This window comes from Tursiops truncatus, chromosome 19 (genome assembly GCF_011762595.2).
Source record: "Tursiops truncatus isolate mTurTru1 chromosome 19, mTurTru1.mat.Y, whole genome shotgun sequence".
Lineage (NCBI taxonomy): Eukaryota > Metazoa > Chordata > Mammalia > Artiodactyla > Delphinidae > Tursiops > Tursiops truncatus.
Window position 1 is genome coordinate 48,110,648 of NC_047052.1, and position 19,629 is coordinate 48,130,276.

At 42.5% G+C, this 19,629-nt stretch overlaps 1 protein-coding gene across 10 annotated transcripts in view; it reads right to left on the minus strand.

Moving 5' to 3' along the window:
• The window catches only part of ZNF235 (zinc finger protein 235), an 82,640-nt gene that overhangs the window by 42,212 nt on the left and 20,799 nt on the right, over positions 1-19,629 (minus strand). The window contains exons 1-4 of one of the 10 annotated variants that reach the window (XM_073795929.1): positions 17,022-17,116; positions 16,583-16,716; positions 14,595-14,676; positions 1,567-1,629 (exon numbers count right to left, since the gene is read on the minus strand). In XM_073795929.1, the coding sequence (XP_073652030.1) occupies positions 1,567-1,629; positions 14,595-14,633 (102 nt within the window). In that variant the 5' untranslated portion in view covers positions 14,634-14,676; positions 16,583-16,716; positions 17,022-17,116. Of the gene's footprint in view, positions 1-1,566; positions 15,168-16,582; positions 16,717-17,021; positions 17,188-18,018; positions 18,095-19,629 lie in introns of those variants that run through there. The other 9 variants (XM_019932940.3, XM_019932942.3, XM_033846375.2 and 6 more) reach the window with 9 other exon arrangements.

Consider the following 19,629-nt stretch of genomic DNA (forward strand, 5'->3'; position numbering starts at 1 on the left):
TTTGTTCTGACTGGAGTCCTGAGCATATGTGTATTAAACAACTAGCTGACACATCTGGCAAAGAAGAGACAGGCACTCAGAAAAGGAACTGAGGGCAGTGTTATTTTTGGAGTCCTCCAGCCACACCAGGCATACACACAATGTGGCCTCAGGGCCCCATGTGGAGCAGTCTCTTCTTCTGGGTCTCTCCACTCATCCTCATTGGACACCTGAAAGTCCTGCCTCGGGCAATGGAAACTTTAGTGTCAGCTGGGGACTGAGTGGATTTTCACAGGTATCTGAAAGTTCACAAATCTGTTTCTGTTAAAATGCAGATAAGACCATCTATATCCTAACACAGCTGCTTCATGAAGTAAATACCTGGCAAGTCCCTGCTGCTACTAGACTTTTCAAAATCAGTGGGTACCTCTTTAACATATACTAACATGGCAGTGAACAAAACAGATACTTAACTATAATACATACGTGGTGTAACTTAGAATTAAAGAATCTAGTTCTTGTTTGAAAACAAAATTATTTTCTCTTAGTTCAGTATCAGCTGGACTCTGCTGCATGAAACCATGCTTTAGACATTCCAGCCACAAAACGTGAGGCTCCCCATGAGAAAACAATTGAGTTCCCAAACTTTTAGGAAGAAAATGGCAGAACTCTCAGAATTCCTGTTTGGGAAGAAAGGTTATATGTAGGAAAACGGTCACTGCAAACATCTTAAAATGGGAAAGTTCATAAACCACATAAATATGGACAACAGAAAAAAATACTAGGTAAACTATGGAAAATGAAGTGACCTTTCAAGTTGTGGGAGCTACACAATTTTAAAAATCCAAAATGTGGGGCTTCCCTGGTGGCACAGTGGCTAAGACTCTGCCTGCCAAGGCAGGGGACACGGGTTCGAGCCCTGGTCCAGGAAGATCCCACAAGCCACAGAGCAAGTAAGCCCATGCACCACAACTACTGAGCCTGCACTCTAGAGCCCGTGCGCCACAACTACTGAGCCCGTGCGCCACAACTACTGAGTCTGCGTGCCTAGAGCCCATGCTCCACAACAAGAGAAGCCACCACAATGAGAAGCCCGCGCACCACCACGAAGAGTAGCCCCTGTTCGCCACAGCTAGAGAAAGCCCGCACGCAGCAACGAAGACCCAATGCAGCCAAAAAGCACAGTTAAATAAATTAAAAAAATAAAAATCCAAAATGGTATTGAAAACTGTGATTACAAATCAACACACGTAAACACTAATGAAAAGGAATATGAGAAAATGAAAACTGATTTGTAAACATGTTTATAACGTGGGAACTGTTTTTTTGGGGGGGTAATGAATTTATTTTTTTAACTTTTTGTTTTATATTGGAGGGTAATTGATTATGGGAACATTTTTATTTTAAAAAATTATCTATTAATTTTCACATCATTATGTGGAAATAAACAAAAAGCAAGGGGCCGCCATACAACAGTTCCTCAAGTGCCTTTGGTTCCCTTTACCCTTCCCGAGCAGGAGAAAAATGCGTCCAGTCTTTGTGAAATGAGATGTCATTTTAAGAAACAGAAAAGCAAACCTGACTTACCTGGAATTTGGTCATTTTTTTCCTCTTCCTGCTGGGGAAAGGCCGAGTTCTGGGAAGGCAAAACTGGGGAAGGGAAAGAAAGCCATCATGAGAGAGATACTGGGAACTGTGCTAGTCCACGTGGTACTTCGTGTGATCTGGAAGAGGGGCCCCTTTCTCTAGGCAAATGCAGTGACAACATAACCCAGTGAGAACAGGGGCTGGATTCCAGCTTCCCCTGGGCCTCCTCGGCCAGCTGCCTTAGTTCATGAACAGTCCATAAACAGCCCTCACCCACATGTTTCTTGTAGCTCCCAGAGTATTCCTGAGGCTGGCTGTTAGAGGAAATGAGAGGCAGACGGGAAGTACCAACAACTTAATGGGGCTGATACCGAGCAGGGCCCTCTGGGGCTCCTGGGCACAAAGCCTTTCTGTGTCCCCCATTTCTTTGACTACAGGAAATAGCCTTCATTCAGCCTCCATGACCCTGAGTTCCAATGGGCAGATTCAAGCAGCTGTTCATTAGGGAAGAGCGGGGATGCAAGACTAGGGAGAAACAAACAGTCCAGAGAAACAATAGTGCAGCCTTGGGGCAAGGTCCTGCTTCCCCACCAATGGATACACACAACAATGTCTTTGAGCTGTTTTGCAGATACTGAAACCCCCTCCAGGTGGGGGAAGTTAATGATGGTATGGTGCCCACAAGCATGTAGACCCCAGACCAGTTGGAACCTGAAGGTTGATGATGCCGACTCCCACTTACCTCACCGCCAACTCATCAGGAGAATGTCCACGAGCTGATCACGCCCTTCTTGAAAAACTACTATAAAACTTCCCACTATCCTCTCCAAGTGGGGACACAGTTTTTCGAGGCAGGAGCCCACCGTGTCCCCCTTTGCCTGGCAAAGTAATAAAGCTATCCTTTTCTACTTCACCCAAAACTCTGTCTCCGAGATTCAATTCCACACCCGTGTACAGAGAAGCTGAGCTTTTGACATCAGGGCCAAAATGCCTGGGTTCAAATTCTGTTATTTCTACTTATCACTTTCTACTTACTAGTCGCATAAACCTTGAGCAAGTTATTAATCTCTCTGTGCCTCAATCCAGTCTACCTGTAAATGGGTATAATAATGCCAGAATTCCCTCCTGCAGCTTCAGACAAGTAGGTGCTCTTAAGATTCATAAAACTGCCTTTGCGAATCTGCTTTACAGAAGATGACTCTTAGGAAACACAGACTTCAGAGATGACTATGTCCCTTTACTTACCCTTACTCTCCAAAAAAAGCCTAATTCTGACTGGTGGTCTCACAGATGGTTTGTGCTGTTGTTAATGAACGTTAAATTGCCACGGGTTTTTTTCCCCTTAATAGGTGTAACTACTTGCACGTGTTATTAAGCTGAAAGAACGAAGTTTCTTCTCGCATTGCATGAAGGTAAACAATGACTAATAAAAACCTAAAACTAAGAAATCGTGTTGCATTTAAATTAACAATACGGGGTTGTTACACAATACTAAACATTTTTAACTGAAGCCTGGCTACATCGCAGGCACTGTGCAAAGCCGTGACCACGATCATTTCTCGGTCTGGAATAAACCACAGAGGACTTTTCCCACGATCCAGCGGAAGATAACTCTCCTTCCTAAACAAGCGTCCAGAAAGAATCCAGGAATCCAAGAACAAACCCACCTCAGTGATCAGGGAAGGCACAATGGGTCTGCAGCTGGAGCTCCGACCCCATCCCAGGCTCGCAGGAGCTTCCCAACAACAGGGCGCTTAAGTATTATCACTGAATTTATGGTAACATCCAACATTTTACCGTGCACTAGGCACTGTTCTTAAGCTTTTAAAATATAATCTGACTTAATCCTCAAAAGAACATCATTGGGAAGGAACTAACCGGAGGAAACTGAGGCAGAGAGAGATTAAGCAACCCGCTCAATAATTTACCGCAAGAAACAGAGCTGGCCCGTAGTAGCGGTAGGAGGGCTGGGGGAGCAGAGAGCGCGGGAGACCGTCAAACTCAATGTAGGACGCGAGCCCGCCCCCGACGCGGGAGGTTCGCCGAGGGAACGCACACCGCCGCCGCTGCCCCCTCCCACCCTCCGCCGCTCGCCGCGGCTTCCCTGCCCCAGGAACGAGGACCGGGTGGCCCCACGCAGAGTCCGAGAAGGCTCAGAGGGATCACAGGGACGCTGGGTTAACTCACCGCCCTAGGAGTAATCTCGGCCCCGACCTCGCCTTCCCGGAGCGGAAGTGCCTCGGGCTACACACAGTTCCCGGACTACACTTCCCAGAATCCCCAGGCGGAAGCGCCTCAGATTTCACGAACCTCCTGGACTACATTTCCCAGAATGAAGTTCGCAGAACTGCTCTTCCCACCAGCTGTCTTGGGTTTTGACTGTGGAGCGGGCTCGGATTTGGTCACTTTTGGTGGAACTGTCAGATTCCTTTTGTTCTACTCATTTCTTAAAGCTCATGAGAAAATAACGTAAGCAGACAGTTTTATGGGTAACAATAATTGCGAATTTTTTAAAAATGCGGCCGTATAAGAGAGAAAAGAGAGGCTTGTATTACGAAAATAAGTTAAAACCCAACATTTTTAGCGGAGGCAAAGGGTAGACTAAAAAGTGGGAAACGTAAAAGTGACCTAGGCGGAACTGCCTAACACAGAACTTAAGGAACACTGGATTTCAAACTTGTTTCCAATGCTGACTCCCCAAATATCAGCAATAAAACCTGTTAATGAGACAAAAACATAGTTTATTGCTACCTGGTGACACCACCTCCACAGAGCTTCCGCACCTTGACAGTGTCCGCGGAGCCAGGAAGACAAGGCTGGAATTCACTGAGAATTGGAAGTGTGGTTTAAGGCGGCGTCTTTCAGTGCAAAAGACGAATGGGATTGCATGACGGTCATGATGCTGCAGTCCAGGATTGGTGGGAAGAGCAAGGATTTTTGTAGGCGAGGAACCTACAGGTGCAAACTGTTGATGTTCTTTAAAGAGATAGAAGAGTTGATGGGTGCTTGTGGAAGCTCCTTTAATGAACAATCAAGCAATTTGGGCAGGAATCTTCTGGAATAGTAAAGGCCTGCTAGTAAAACTGACTAGTTATGTTAATGTACACAGTAAATTGCGGGAGGGAAGGTAGATAGGTAGGAAGTTTCAGTCTTCAGTTTCCAAGCTGTCTGTCTTGGGGGGAAGGGAGAGGTTGGAATAAAGTGTTTTGACTCCTTTGCTTCCTTTATTCAGCAAGGCACCTAAGGGCTCTTGAGAGGGTTCTGTGGAATGAGCGGTTCATTCCAATATGCTAAGAATTTGCAAAAAAGCTATACACACATCGATTAGGCTGTAAAAGCGAAATATCTTTAACTTCATTTTAAAAAAACATAGTGGTTGTTATGTCAAACAAAAGCAGCTCCGTTGCAGGGAATTTAATATTGTGATGTGTGCATATATAAAATCCTGAATTGTTTTCTAATTCATTTGGCTTCAGACATTTCAGTATATATTTCTATTCTGCTCCTGATATAAATAGTGTCTGGTGAGTGAATAAGCCAAGTGAACCAGGAAACCATGGTTTTTCTCCTAGGCAGGGAATATATTTTGTAGCTTTTTATTATGAAAGTTTTCAAAAACTGACAAAGGGGGGGATGGGGATGACAGAAAGGCATTTGTGCCCAGGAGGACCCCAGAGGGTCCTGCTCAGTTTCACTCCATTGTTTATTTTTTGTGTCATTAAATAATTTCTTCTTCTAGCCTATGTGTTTCCTATCAAGTAAAATTTAAATCTAAAGGCCTAATTAGACTTTTTTTGCAGTTCACATTTTGAAAAATATTTATTAAATGGCCTGATATGAAATGTCCTAATTTTTAAAACATCTTTATTGGAGTATAATTGCTTTGCAATGGTGTGTTCATTTCTGCTGTATTACAAAGTGAATCAGCTATACGTATACATATATCCCCATATCTCCTCCCTCTTGCGTCTCCCTCCCACTTTCCCTATCCTACCCCTCTAGGTGGACACAAAGCACAGAGCTGATCTCCCTGTGCTATGCGGCTGCTTCCCACTAGCTATCTATTTTACATTTGGTACTGTATATAAGTCCATGCCACTCTCTCACTTCATCCCAGCTTACTGATTAGATTTAAGTTCATCTCTTTTGACAAAGAGACCACTTCATAGGTAGAACTAGAAACACCTGAACAAAGACCAAATGAAGCCAATACAAATCGCGGGCAAAACACCTTTGAATAGGAAAACAAATAACAGCAAATATGTGAAAAACAGTGGACTTACTTTATTTTATTTTTTTGGCCACACGACTTGCAGGATCTTAGTTACTGGCAGTGAAAGTGTCCTAACCACTGGATGGCCAGGGAATTCCCTAAATTGGGACATTTTTGAAAGTGATAACGGGTACCGTTCCTAATTACACTAAGGCAATAGATATAATCTGGCACTATTATAGACAACTGGGAGATAGGGTCACCGCACTCATGGGGATTGATATAATTCTATTTTCTAGTACCTAGGTGTCTGCTGTCACCTAGATGTCCCAATAACCAAGACAGAAAACTAGCTGGAACAAAAAACACACACCTGCAGAAACTGAGCTGCAAGAGGAGAGGGATGAAACTTGAATTAAAAAAAATGATAATAGGATTATTTAAGGAAACTGAAGTTCAGCATGTATGTGTCCATAAGTGCATGGGCAAGGGCACACACACTCATCTAAGTTCCATCTCCAATTTACCAATTGAAAGTAGATGAATTTAAGGGGAGGATTACCAATGATGAGGGCAAAGATAGTAATCTCAAAGACTAAGTGAAAGAAATTTCTCAAAATACAGCACAGAAATACAATCAGCTGGAATCAATGATGGGAAGAGAGGAGATGTGAAACGTATATCCTGGAAATCTATCATGTGAGTAAAAGGAATTCTGAAAATTGGAGAAGGAAACAACAGAGGCAAGAAAATAATGAACTAGATAATGAATGAACATTTTCTTGATCTGAAGAAACAACGCTGCAGACTGATAAGGCTACCAAAGGTCATGCCTGGATTGATGAGAAAACAAAAAATTCCCATCTTGGCAGAATTCTGGAATTCTAAGATTAAAGTGAAAATCTTAGAACCCTCCAAGCAGAAAGAACAAGCTACTCATAAAAGCAAAAGAATCCATTGATATTGAACTTTTCCTCTACAAAACAGGAACACAGAAGTAAGTTGAAGCACTTTCTACTTACTAATAGCAAGCCAACAGTTCTGTACTGAAGCTAGATATCACTTACTTGTCAGGGCAAAAGGAAGGATGAGCATGAATTCAGACAGTATTGCCCCACAGGAGGAAAATACTCAAAATGAAACAGAATTGCTAAGCAGCAAATGCTGTCGCTCCTAAGAGCTATAAGCCTAAAGAGAAGGAGTAGCCTCATGACCTAGGTGGAACCAAGGTGCCCTCTGGTTCTGTGCTGGTTCCATTTATTTCCGTATCATCAGGAAGCAGCAACTCCAGAACATCGTTTTATCAACCAGGAGAGGCTGGCAAATAAGACCAGTGCAGTATCCTGCTCATCCAGCAGAGGTCGCACTCCATGAGAAGCGGGTCACTGTCCCAGCCCCCGAATCTAGGCAGTGGCGAGATTCTCCCCAGGAGGAGAGGCAGCCATAAGAACACAGCTCTGTAGCTCTAAGGGGGATGACCTCACTTGAAAGAGTGTGGGTGAGTTTACTTGATAATTTCAGAGATCCCATTTTACACAGATTTATTGCTTGAGTAAACTGACATTCACTGCAAAATCTAAAAAGTAGAAGAAACATTCCATAAAATCCTTATCAGAACAAGTCGTTGTTTATACAAGGTGTCCTTCACATGCTATCTGATGCACATATACACACGTACACATGTTCATGTTTTTGATATTAATCTGCAGACAGAACCTATTTTCCGTAAATCCGATTATATCCCGTCATGTTTGTGCCATCATTTTAACAGCTCCATGTTATTAAAAGCATATCAAAGTGTATCAAATCTTACGCAAATTCTTATTGAGGAACACTCGTTATATCCACTTGTTGAAAACTTAGTGACATCATTCATGGTACTTATCTTTTCTATGCTTTAAATTTCCTAATTTAAATTTAAATTACTGTTCTAAGATTTGCAGATCGAAGAGAGATACACATTAAACATTTCAAAATATACTAACTCCTCTCTGAAATTTATACATTTTTTACAGCTACCCATAGAGAAAACTGTGTAAGAATGTCAAGCCTACACCAATAATGAAAAATTTGAAAATAAAATGACCACATGCAACAATTTAAAAAAATTTTTTTTCTTGAGGATTAGGAGGGGGAACGTTGGATAGGGAACTCGACAAAATTAGTATTCTTCAAATCCAACACAGCCCTACCTAACAAATGTTGATGGGAGAAATGCTATAGCACTCTGAATATAATCACATCAAAGTCTCAATGAAAAGATGAAGAATAAAAAAACTAATTATCAGTTTAAAGTTTACTGTGACAACTTTTGTCATTAGCTAATACTTTTGACACTTTCTAAGTGTTACAGTAAAATTCTACTTTAACACCCTAGTGGGGTCAAAAGATTTAAGTGTTATGGAGTATCCAGTTAGTGAAAGATTAACAAAAGTAATTTTTTAGCCAGGCTATACCATCACAAAAATCATAAAGGATAGCTGAATTCAGACTGTTTACAAGAGATGGAATATGAAACAGAGTCCCAAATACTAAGAACCCAATTTGAGAACTGTTTTGTAAATTAGCAAACGATAGCCCCTGTTTATTGGCCCTATGTTGTTTATTTTTTTAATTGAAGTATAGTTGATTTACAATGTTAATTTCTGCTGTACAGCAAAGTGACTCAGTTATACATGTGTGTGTACATATATATATATATATATATATATACATCTTCTTTTTCATATTCTTTTCCATTATGGTTTATCACAGGATATTGAATACGGTTCCCTGTGTTATACAGTAGGACCTTGTTGTTCTATGTTATTTACTTCTTTATAGCCGCCTGGGACCATGAGCTCAAAAGCCTGCTGGTGCCAAACTGAAATCCTCATGTAATCAATTACTTTAATACAGCCCAAATGAGCACATTTTAAGTCATTTGGAGCCTGCTTGTTTTGTACACTCTGCAAAATTGCATCCAACATCTGCTAGCCAGAGATTAAGACAAACCCTGGCGCTGTAACAGACCCTAAGCAGCTGCTGCCTTTCGGAGTTCTCTGACCCCAAGGCTCCGCCTTGTACTGCCGAGCGACATCACTTAGACCTGTAAGCAGCCCCCCTCCAATCCCCACCTGCCCCAGAAGTTCCCTTGCCCTCTTTCTCTTCTCAGTGGTGGTGGTGGCCACCCACTGTAGTCTCTGTAAGGTCTCATGCTCTGAGACTTCCCTTCACACATGCGATCTTATCAAAGTACCATCCCGATGAACCTGACTGGGTACCACTGCCACTTCCTGGTCATATCTTTTTCCTTGATCAGCCCCGAAATCTTCCCACTCACTATAAGAACAAAGGCTGGGGAAAGAACAGGAGCCAATCACACACCAGTGTAAGACCAAATTAGATGATGAATTGTAGTACCATTGGTCTTCTGCATTTTGACTATCTACTTGAATTAGTTTTATTAAGACCATTGGGTTCTTCTGAATATATTTTATATGAAATTCTTCAGATGAACCTAATATAATTTTCTCCCTTTTATATACATTTTCTCTCTTTAATCATATAACAAACAAGTTCTGAGCACACCTACAAAGCACTAAGCAATGCTGTGTGGCTTCAGCAGTGAACAAAAGCTCTGCCCTCATGGAGCTTACATCCTAGTGGAAATCAGTTTTGGCATGTCTATGATCACCTTTAAGGACCTGATCCTAGTCATCCTTTCTAAGGCCTCCCTCCTGAGTAATGTGTGATAAATGCCACCGTTCTGACTGATGTCCTTAGTGTACCACTTACGAGGGTTCTCTGCCGTGTGGGCTCTTAACCACTGGGATGTGTCGAGCTATGGCTGAAACACAGACTTTATTTTGTTTTGGCCACGCAGCATGCGGGATCTTAGTTCCCCGTCCAGGGACTGAACCCGTGTCCCCTGCAGTGGAAGCGCAGAGTCTTAACCACTGGACCGCCAGGGAAAGTCCCTGAAACACAGACTTTAATGAAAATATTTTCTCTCCTATTTGACCAAAGGATTAGATGAATTTAGACCTCACTGAGGTCTTTGACAGACACCATTTCATAGAACTGTTTCCCTCCGTGGATCCTCTGATAAAGTTCCTCCCACTCTCATCACTTCTTCAAAATTCATCCTGGATAAATGTGATGATGTACAAAATCACTGGCAAGTTGTTGCTAGAACTGCTAGCAGGAAAGCTCTTTGTTTCCACCTCACTTTCTTTGTTGCCTCCTATGAGGACAGAGAATTCAGAAATGTGGACAAGTGACCTGCCTTGTTCAGAGATTTCAAGATTTCGCACTTAGGACACAAAAGTAAACTTTAATAAACTCTGGGAAGGTTCAGCTTACGTTTTTCACCATGTAACATGTTCTCTGATTTACAAGGCTTCAGAAACCAGTAAGCGGTCCACTAGGCTCCACTTGGCATTAAGTGAGACCCACTGAAGACCAAATTAGAAATCAGTTGGCTGCACAGTGACAAAAAAGACAACACTAACAAACAACTAAAAACAAAAACAAACAAATGAAAAGAAAAACAACCAAAAAATTCCACCTCAATGAAGACTGAAACTTCACAAGTTTTGGCAAAAGAATTCACTCCTTATGGTAATGGAATTACAATGAGAAAAGCAGATGGAAATACCATATATTTAGAGGTTGTGCTCCTTCATGGAGAATATTTTGAGGCAGAGTTTAGAAGAGTTTGTGCTATAGAAAAGATTAAGTCACAAGGGATAATTAAGTATTATGTGTGTCAGTTTTAGACTGAGAGAGGTTTTGGGTTTGATACATACTGATAACTTGTTGCGCTTCTTTTTTAACTGAGTTTTTCTAGATTGATATTGACTACGAGTTGTCTCACAACTATTGTGAATTCTTGATTACCTCCAAAATAATTTCAGGTTTAGAAATTTCTAAACTGTTTATCATTACTGTGATTCCTAAGTTTCTAAATTTAGACAGACACCTAAACGTTTGAGATTTTTTTTTTCAATTTTTCATCTCAATGTTACATGACTTCAGAGGAATTGTTTTGAGAACTTCACTTCCCACCCTGTAAGAACAGTCAATTAAAAGTTGTCTCTCCTTGGGCTTCCCTGGTGGCGCAGTGGTTGAGGGTCCGCCTGCCAATGCAGGGGATGCGGGTTCATGCCCTGGTCCAGAAAGATCCCACATGCCGTGGAGCGGCTGGGCCTGTGAGCCATGGCCGCTGAGCCTGCGCGTCCAGAGCCTGTGCTCCACAATGGGAGAGGCCACAACAGTGAGAGGTCCGTGTACCGAAAAAAGAAAAAAAAAAAAAAGTTGTCTCTCCTGGGGACTTTCCCAGTGGCCCAGTGGATAAGAATCCACCTGCCAATGCAGGGGACACGGGTTCGAGCCCTGGTCCAGGAAGATCCCACATGCCGCAGAGCAACTAAGCCCGTGCGCCACGACTACTGAGCCTGCACTCTAGAGCCCGTGAGCCACAACTAATGAGCCCTTGTGCCACAACTACTGAAGCCCGCGCGCCTAGAGCCCGTGCTCCGCAACAAGAGAAGCCACTGCAAGGAGAAGCCCGTGCACCACAACGAAGAGTAGCCCCCGCTCGCCACAACTAGAGAAAGCCCATGTGCAGCAATGAAGACCCAATGCAGCCAAAAATAAATAAAATTAAATCTTTAAAAAAAAAAAAGTTGTCTCTTCTGGAACAGACTGGTGGTTGCCAAGGGGGAGGGGGTTGGGGGAGGGACAGAGTGAGAGGCTGGGGTTAGCAGATGTAAGCTTTTATATACAGAATGGATAAATGAGGTCCTACTGTATAGCACAGAGAACTATATTCAATATCCTATGATAAACCATAATGGAAAAGAATATTTTAAAAAAGAATGTATATATATGTACTACTGCACAGCAGTAATTAACGCAACATTGTAAATCAACTATACTTCAAAAAAAAAAGTTGTCTCTTCTGTTGTCGTGGCAGGGGCTTGATGAACAGGCTCTACATAACTCTGCTGAGCTGCATGTTTCAGAATCAGGGCCACGCTGCACAACCTACACATCTGGACATCAGGGCCCTACTCGAAATAGTTAATAAAATGTTCACAGATGGGATTAGCAGGGGATTTTTCAGACAGAGTTTAAAGTCATTTTTGCCTTAGAACATCACACTGGAAACTTATGCTAATGTCTAAGGGGCTGTGAGGCCTTGGAATGGTTGGAATAACTTGCAAGCTTGGGAGCAAAGTACCTTTATCACCCACTGCCTGGAATGCAGTGTGAAAGCAGAGAGTGGTCCTTCAGCTCTTGCTGGGATATTTCTCCCATGAGAATTAAGGGGAAAGAAAGCTGATGTGGTAACATACGTGGTTTTAAAAACCTAGCAGTAATTCAGAGCTCCATAAATTCCGGGGAAAAAAAAAAGTAAAAACCTGGAAGCTAATCTTTTACAACAGAGACAGAGTCTGGGAGAATGAAGAGAACAGGGCTCAATGCAAACTCTGAAAGCCAACTGTGGAAATGGACTTACAATGTGTCTGGAACCCTCATGTGGATGACCCCTCCCTTCCTTCAGGTTCCCCACTCAAATGTCAGCCCATCCATATAAAATTGGTTACTTTAGGGGCTTCCCTGGTGGCGCAGTGGTTGAGAGTCCGCCTGCCGATGCAGGGGACACGGGTTCGTGCCCCGGTCCGGGAAGATCCCACATGCTGTGGAGCGGCTGGGCCCGTGAGCCATGGCCGCTGAGCCTGCGCGTCTGGAGCCTGTGCTCCGCAACGGGAGAGGCCACAGCGGTGAGAGGCCCACGTACTGCAAAAAAAAAAAGGTTAGGCCCTGCTAAAACTAAATTAGAATCTGTCAAGGCATCTGTAATTTTGGAAAGCTCCCCAGGTGATTTCAGGATGCAGTCAGGGCTGAGAACCACTGCACTAGGTGATGAACCCAGATGATTTGTGGCCTGAGTCCTTGCTCCCAGCCCCTACACAACCTGCCTCACTAGGAGTAAGGGAACTAACTGCCCAAGGGCTCCCAGCGAGCCAGGAAGGGAGCTAAGCCCAGCATCCAGGCCTCCTGACTTCCACCTTCCCTCTTCTCTCCATTATAGATACCAGTGGAGCAATCTCTAAGAAGAAAGAGAAGCATCATGGTTTCTTAGTGCCACTGGAGGCAAATACCCAGAGTGGAAAGGCAGACCTGATTTTAGATCTACCAGATCAACTTTAAAAAAAAAAAAAATAGAGGCAATTCTTATAAGCCCCTCCCTGTGCTGAAACATTCTGAATTCAAAGGATAAAGAAATCATGTTAAGCAGATTTTTTTTTCGGCCGTGCTGTGCAGCTTGTGGGATCTTAGTTCCCCAACCAGGGATTAAATCCAGGCCCTTGGCAGTGAAAGCGCGGAGTCCTAACCACTGGACCGCCAGGGAATTCCCAAGCAGATATTTAAAAAGTAGTCTTCAATAGGCAAGACATGGAAACAACCTAAATGTCCATCAACAGATGAACGGATAAAGAAGATGTGGTACATATATATACAATGGAATATTACTCAGCCATAAAAAAAGAATGAACTAATGCCATTCACAGCAACACGGATGGACTTAGAACTTAACATACTAAGTGAAGTAAGTCAGACGGAGAAAGACAAATACCATATGATATCACTTATATGTGAAATCTAATATGACACACATGAACTTATCTACAAACAGAGACAGACTCACAGACAGAGAGAACAGACTTGTGGTTGCCAACGGGGAGGGATGCATTGGGAGTTTGGGATTAGCAGTGGCAAACTATTACATATAGAATGGATAAACAGTAAGGTCCTACTGTATAGCACAGGGAACTATGTTCAATATCCTGTGATCAACCATAAGAGAAAAGAATATGAAAAAGAATGTATATATGTATGTATGTATAACTGAATCACTTTGCTGTACAGCAAAAACGCAACACTGTAAATCAACTATACTTCAATTAAAAAAATAAAAGAAGCCTTCGTATACAATATTTATGTTTGTTCAAAGGTAAGATAGCATCCAAGTTTCAAAGTGAAGGAGGTGAGAGAGAAGAGGATACCTTGAAATATCTCTATGTGCTCTACATATTCCTTCTGAAAACTTCTTGCTTTTGTCATGCTTGATATTACAAAATAAAATGTCTTACATATATTTAGTTTTTGCCAGACTCCAGCACCTATATATAATCCAACCGATGATATATAGTCTCTTTTAACCCATACAATAACCTCATGAAATATGTAATGATATTGTCTGTATTTTACATCTTTGACCCTGAGGCACAGAGAGATTAAGTAACTTGCCCAAGGTCACTGAGTAAGTGTTAGAGCTCAAAACTAGCAGGTCTGGATCCGGAGTCTGAGCCTTAAGTGCTCAGAATATTGCCCCTAATCAATCAGCTCCCCTTCTCGTTGCCAGGGTTCTGCCTAAGATGGAAATGTGGTTTTGTTCTTGCATGACATACCTCTATGGCTCCCCTGCGCCTTTAAAATAAACACACAATTCACAGAAACTTTCCAGGTCAGACCTTTTCTCTCCCTCTCACCACACGGAATTTCTGGCCTTAGTATTCCACTTGCTTTCCCACAAAAGCCTCCAGGCCTCTCCTTGGGCTGTTCCTCTTTTACCATGGCCTCTTCCTGCTCATCTAGCTTTTAGACTTTAATTATTCTCAGCTTAAACATCCTCTGCTTCAATATGTTTTCTCCTGGTTTTGACCTCATCCTCAAAAACTTCTAAGCCTACTTGACATCCTAATGAAAGCAGAATATGCTGGCCAAGAGCCCAGGCGATGGAACCAGGCTGCTGGGACTTAACTCTGGCTCTGCCATTTCCTGGCTGTGTGACTCTCAGCATAAGCCATTGTTCAAGGAGCCTCTCTGTGTTTCTGTTCCCTCATCTGTAAAACAACAGGGTCTTATGAGGAATACGCAGACTGATACCTGCAAAGCATTAGAGTCTCTGCCTGTTAAGAAGTGCCCAACAGATGCTAATAATTATCATCATTATGATCAAAGTTACCATATGATACATATAAGAGCCACACATTTGTGCTGGTTTGTTTCTAAAGACATGTGTCTTAGATCATGAAAATATTAGCAATAATTATATGTCAACTTTTGAATATTCTGAAAGTTGGCAGATGCTCCAAGAAAAGCAGCAGCAGTTCTCAAGGGAAGGCTGTGGACTCCTAGGGGTCCCAGAGACCCCTTCAGGGAGTCTGTAGGGTCGAAACTATTTTCCTAATAATACCAAGGCACTGGTTGTCTTTTTCGCTGTCTGTAATCACAATGATGGTGCAAAAGAATGCTGTTTAAAATCACTAGCACCTTGGCATAAATCAAAGCAGTGACACCAAAAATGTAAGCAGTCACTGTATTCTTTTTTTTTTTTTTTTTTTTGCGGTACGCGGGCCTCTCACTGTTGTGGCCTCTCCCGTTGCGGAGCACAGGCTCCGGACGCGCAGGCTCAGCGGCCATGGCTCACAGGCCCAGCCGCTCCGCGGCATGTGGGATCTTCCCGGACCAGGGCACGAACCCGTGTCCCCTGCATTGGCAGGCGGACTCTCAACCACTGTGCCACCAGGGAAGCCCCACTGTATTCTCTATTGCTTTTCACTCATAGTAAAAACAGTGATAGTTTCACTTAAGAAAGTTCTTGATGAAACAGTGAAAGTTATTAATTTTTTAAAAAGTTATTAATTTTACTGCATCTCAGTCCTGGGGTATACGTCCTTGTGATAGTCTACAGTAAAATTTATGCTTACTTACTGCATATGCTTACTGACAACAATGGTTGTCCCAAGAAAAGGCAGCTGTGGCCATTCTTGGAGTTACCAGGAATACTAGGCATTCCTTTCTGGAAAACATCCCTTTTCTTGAAAGAACAACTGACAAACTGGTTGCTCAGATCTAGGTATCTGGCAGAACTTTTGGAAATGAGCAAAACAAGTCTGTTACTTCAAAGAAAATTACTGGCAGCAAATTATCGGAATTTTGGAAAACTTGTATCACTGAGAGCTTGACAGCCTCCCAGTGCTTAAAGACTTAAGGTCTTTAGAGACAGAACTTTTCTGATGAGACTGGTGATGGTATTGACAAATATGATTTTTTAAAATCTTGTAAAATCAAATGTGTCAATATTTGAAATATCTGTAAAACTCGGCCATTAACATTTTCCAATTGAGCGATGCATCATTTCATAAAACCATTAATGGATGAAAGACTCAAAGTACACAAAATACAAAACTGACCAAAGGGTTGTAATGTAATGTAGTACAAAAAGTCCTCTGATATGGTTTCAGATTCCACATAACCTTAAGAAACTATCACTTGTGGCTCTTGGGTGCAGTATCAAAGGAGAATATTATCTGTAAAGTCTATTAAAATAATCCTTTCTTTCCTAACTATAACTGTGTGAGGCTGGATTTTCTTCATCACTTTAACCAAAACAGTATCTCACAACAAATAGCACAAGAGAACATGAAAATCCAGCTATTTTTCTTATAAAAAGTCAAGAATTAAAGAGATATGCAAAAATGTAAAACATCGCTACTCTTCTCATTAAGTATGTATATGGAAATACAGTTTTCTCATAAAAGCTAGTTCTGCTATAGGTTTATTTAAAAAAATAGATTAATAAAAAATTTCAAAGTAATTTTTTAAAAGTATTACTATTCCTGAACAGTAAATACACTTTTCATAGGGCTACTCTAAACGTAATTTGTATAAAGCCCTTAGACTGGAACTTAACAACTAAGGCTTAATTACTGGCATCGCTCACAACCAAATAAATACACAACCTACCTTTTCTTCCATTTATGTGAACATCTTTTACAGAAGAAGAATGCCAAGTCCTACTCACGTGGGGCCCTGGGCCAGGAGCCAAGGGGTTACTTACCCCCTGCACTTCGGTGCAAGTCCTTCTTGTGAAGTCAGGGCTGGGGAAGGAAAGGAGGCTGTGAAATATCACCATTGCCCTAATGAACTACAAAGGACATTCCAAAACTACTAGGAAGGTACTGCTATCAACCCATTTAACAGATGAGCACACAGAGGCACAGAGAGATTAAATAACTTGCCCAATGTTATACTGCCAGAAAGTGGCTGACACGTGGGGGAGGCGAGTTGGGGGAGCTGAGCGCGGGAAAGACTGCAACCCGGACCCGCGCCCAACTCCGGGACAGGAGAATCTCCCCAAACTCGAGACGACTTCGCCTAACTGAACTAAAACTGTCGTCCTTACATCTCAAATATCCGCTTTTCCCCTTAAACTCACAACCGGGTTGCTGTTGCTCGAGAGCAACTCGAAGAAGTTCCGAAGGGTGGCGGGACGCGAAACTGACGATCATTACTCGAAAAGATGGTCATAACCTCGCCCACCTGGGCCGGAAGTGCCTGCAACTACCAGGAGCCCTAGATCAACATTTCCCAGAATTCCCCATCACGGCCCTTTGGGAACGGAAGTGCCTGGGACTACACGGAGTTCCTGGACTACACTTCCCAGAATGCCCGAGGACAACATCCACAGCCCCGCCCATCGGGGCGGAAGTGCCTGCGAGTACTCGGAGCTCCCGAGACGTGTTTCCCAGAATGCCGAGGGGGAGCGCTGTCCACGGTCCTGCCTGCCTGGTGCAAAAGTGCTTGCAGTCGTTGGGAGCGCCTGGACCACACTTCCTACAGTGCCCTAGGGCAACAATGACTACAGCTTCGGCTTCCTGGGCGGAAATGTGGATTACTACACTGAGTACATAGATTAAATTTCCCAGAGTCCTGGAGGGGAAAATATTCTATAGACATGGTGTTCTGGAGCCCAAATGTCTCCAAAAGAACCCAGAGCTCCAGTGGACTGAGTGCCACTGACCTGCTTGCCTGGACAGAAGTTTCTTTTTCTAGATCTGGATCTTCTAGACCAGAAGCATGGGGGTGCTTCCTGCCATGCAGCCCTTTGGTGTTGCAAATAATTGGGTTCAGTTTGGATGAATTCTGTGCTGCTGGTTGAGCCCAGTTTTCCCTTTTCTTTTTCTCACTCCCCCCCCCCCACCTTTCTCATATAACTATACTAATAAGCGGTTGTCAAGGAAATATGTTGTATAGGAGAGAAAAATGAAGCTTGAAATATGGAAAGAAAATAAAAATCATCATAGAGTGGGAGCGATGTGTGGGTTAAAAACGGAGATCTTGAAAGAGGATTGGCCTGAACTGCACTGAACAATTTAAGGAACACAAGATCTCAGTCTTACCTTGACTGGATTGCCTTCTTTGTTCCATGTGTACCTGGATACATCTGGAACTCTTAACGGTGTCAGCTAGGGTGGGCTGTTGATTCCGAAGTACCAAGAAATCACAAAAAGGCAAATGTTCATCAGGTCATAATGCAGAAACATTAAAAACTTCCAGCATTTCCTTGGTTTTAATTTCTCACTTTAAAAGTGAATGAAAGCTGCACTGGCAGGGAACTGGAATAAACACTGCAATATTGAAAGGGGTAAATCCTATATAAAATCTTGAGAATATTTCTTTTTTGAGTTTATCTTCAGATATTATATCACCTACTACCAACCTGATCTTTGCACAGTAAATCCAATAAATTAATAACATGCTTTAGTATTCCACAAGCCAGCTGAAATCAGAGAGGCCATGATTTATCCTGTGAGATAAGAGCTCAAGTCCAGAAAAACTGTAGAACAACAAAAACTACCACCACCAAAACCAAATCCAAACCAAAACAAACAAAAAACCCCACAAAACCCCAAACCCAGAAAGGTTGTCCTGTCTACTTTTCTCTTGCATAAGAATGAAATATTCTATTATGAAAACTTTAAAAAACACGAGTGGAGAAAAAAGTTAAATGTGCATAAACTCATCTTACAGATTAAATGTTATTGATGTGTTGCCCCACATGCTTCATCTAACTCTTTTTTCTTCCTTTTTTATTATTGAAATAAAGTACAGATCCATGACATCTTGTCATTTCTCCCTAAAATATTTTCATATATTTCTCAAAAACATAAGGACATTTATTTGCATAACCACAATATTATCACACTGAAAAAAATCAATAATACCTCCTTAATATTAATTTATTCTATCCTTATTTGAAGTCCCAAATTCTTTCAAAAGTCTTTCACACTTGGTTTTTTTGAATATCAAAACACGTCCATTCATTGCATGATTGTTGCATAAGTCTCGTGACTCTCCTGCATCTTCTTGACCTACTGAAGAAATTATATCAGTTGTCATGCAGGATTCCCATATAGTGGATCTGTCTGAGAGCTTCCTGGATCTGTCATTTAACTTTTTCCTCAATTGTTGTTTTATGTGGAGGACTCCAAAGCAATGCACACTGAGAGTAAGAGTGAAAAGGGAAGTAGACTTTCAGCCCAACTCTGAGTCATCTTTATCCCCTGAGAGTGTATTAAGGAAATCCTGGATTGCTGACGGCCTCACAGCTAACTGTTGGAAGAAAATGACATTTTCTCTGGAAGAAAGACATTACCAACCTTGGCTACAAATTATCACTATGTTAAAAACTACAACATAGGGCCTTTCCTGGTGGTCCAGTGGTTAGACTCCGTACTTCCACTGCAGGGGGCACCAGTTTGATACCTGGTGGGGAAACTAAGATCCTGCATGCCGCATGGCAAACAAAACGAAACAAAAAAACAAAACCAAAGGGCTTCCCTGATGGCGCAGTGGTTGAGAGTCCGCCTGCCGATGCGGGGCGCATGGGTTCGTGCCCCGATCCGGGAAGATCCCACATGCCGCGGAGCGGCTGGGCCCGTGAGCCATGGCCGCTGAGCCTGCGCTCCGCAACGGGAGAGGCCACAACACTGGGAGGACCGCGTACCGAA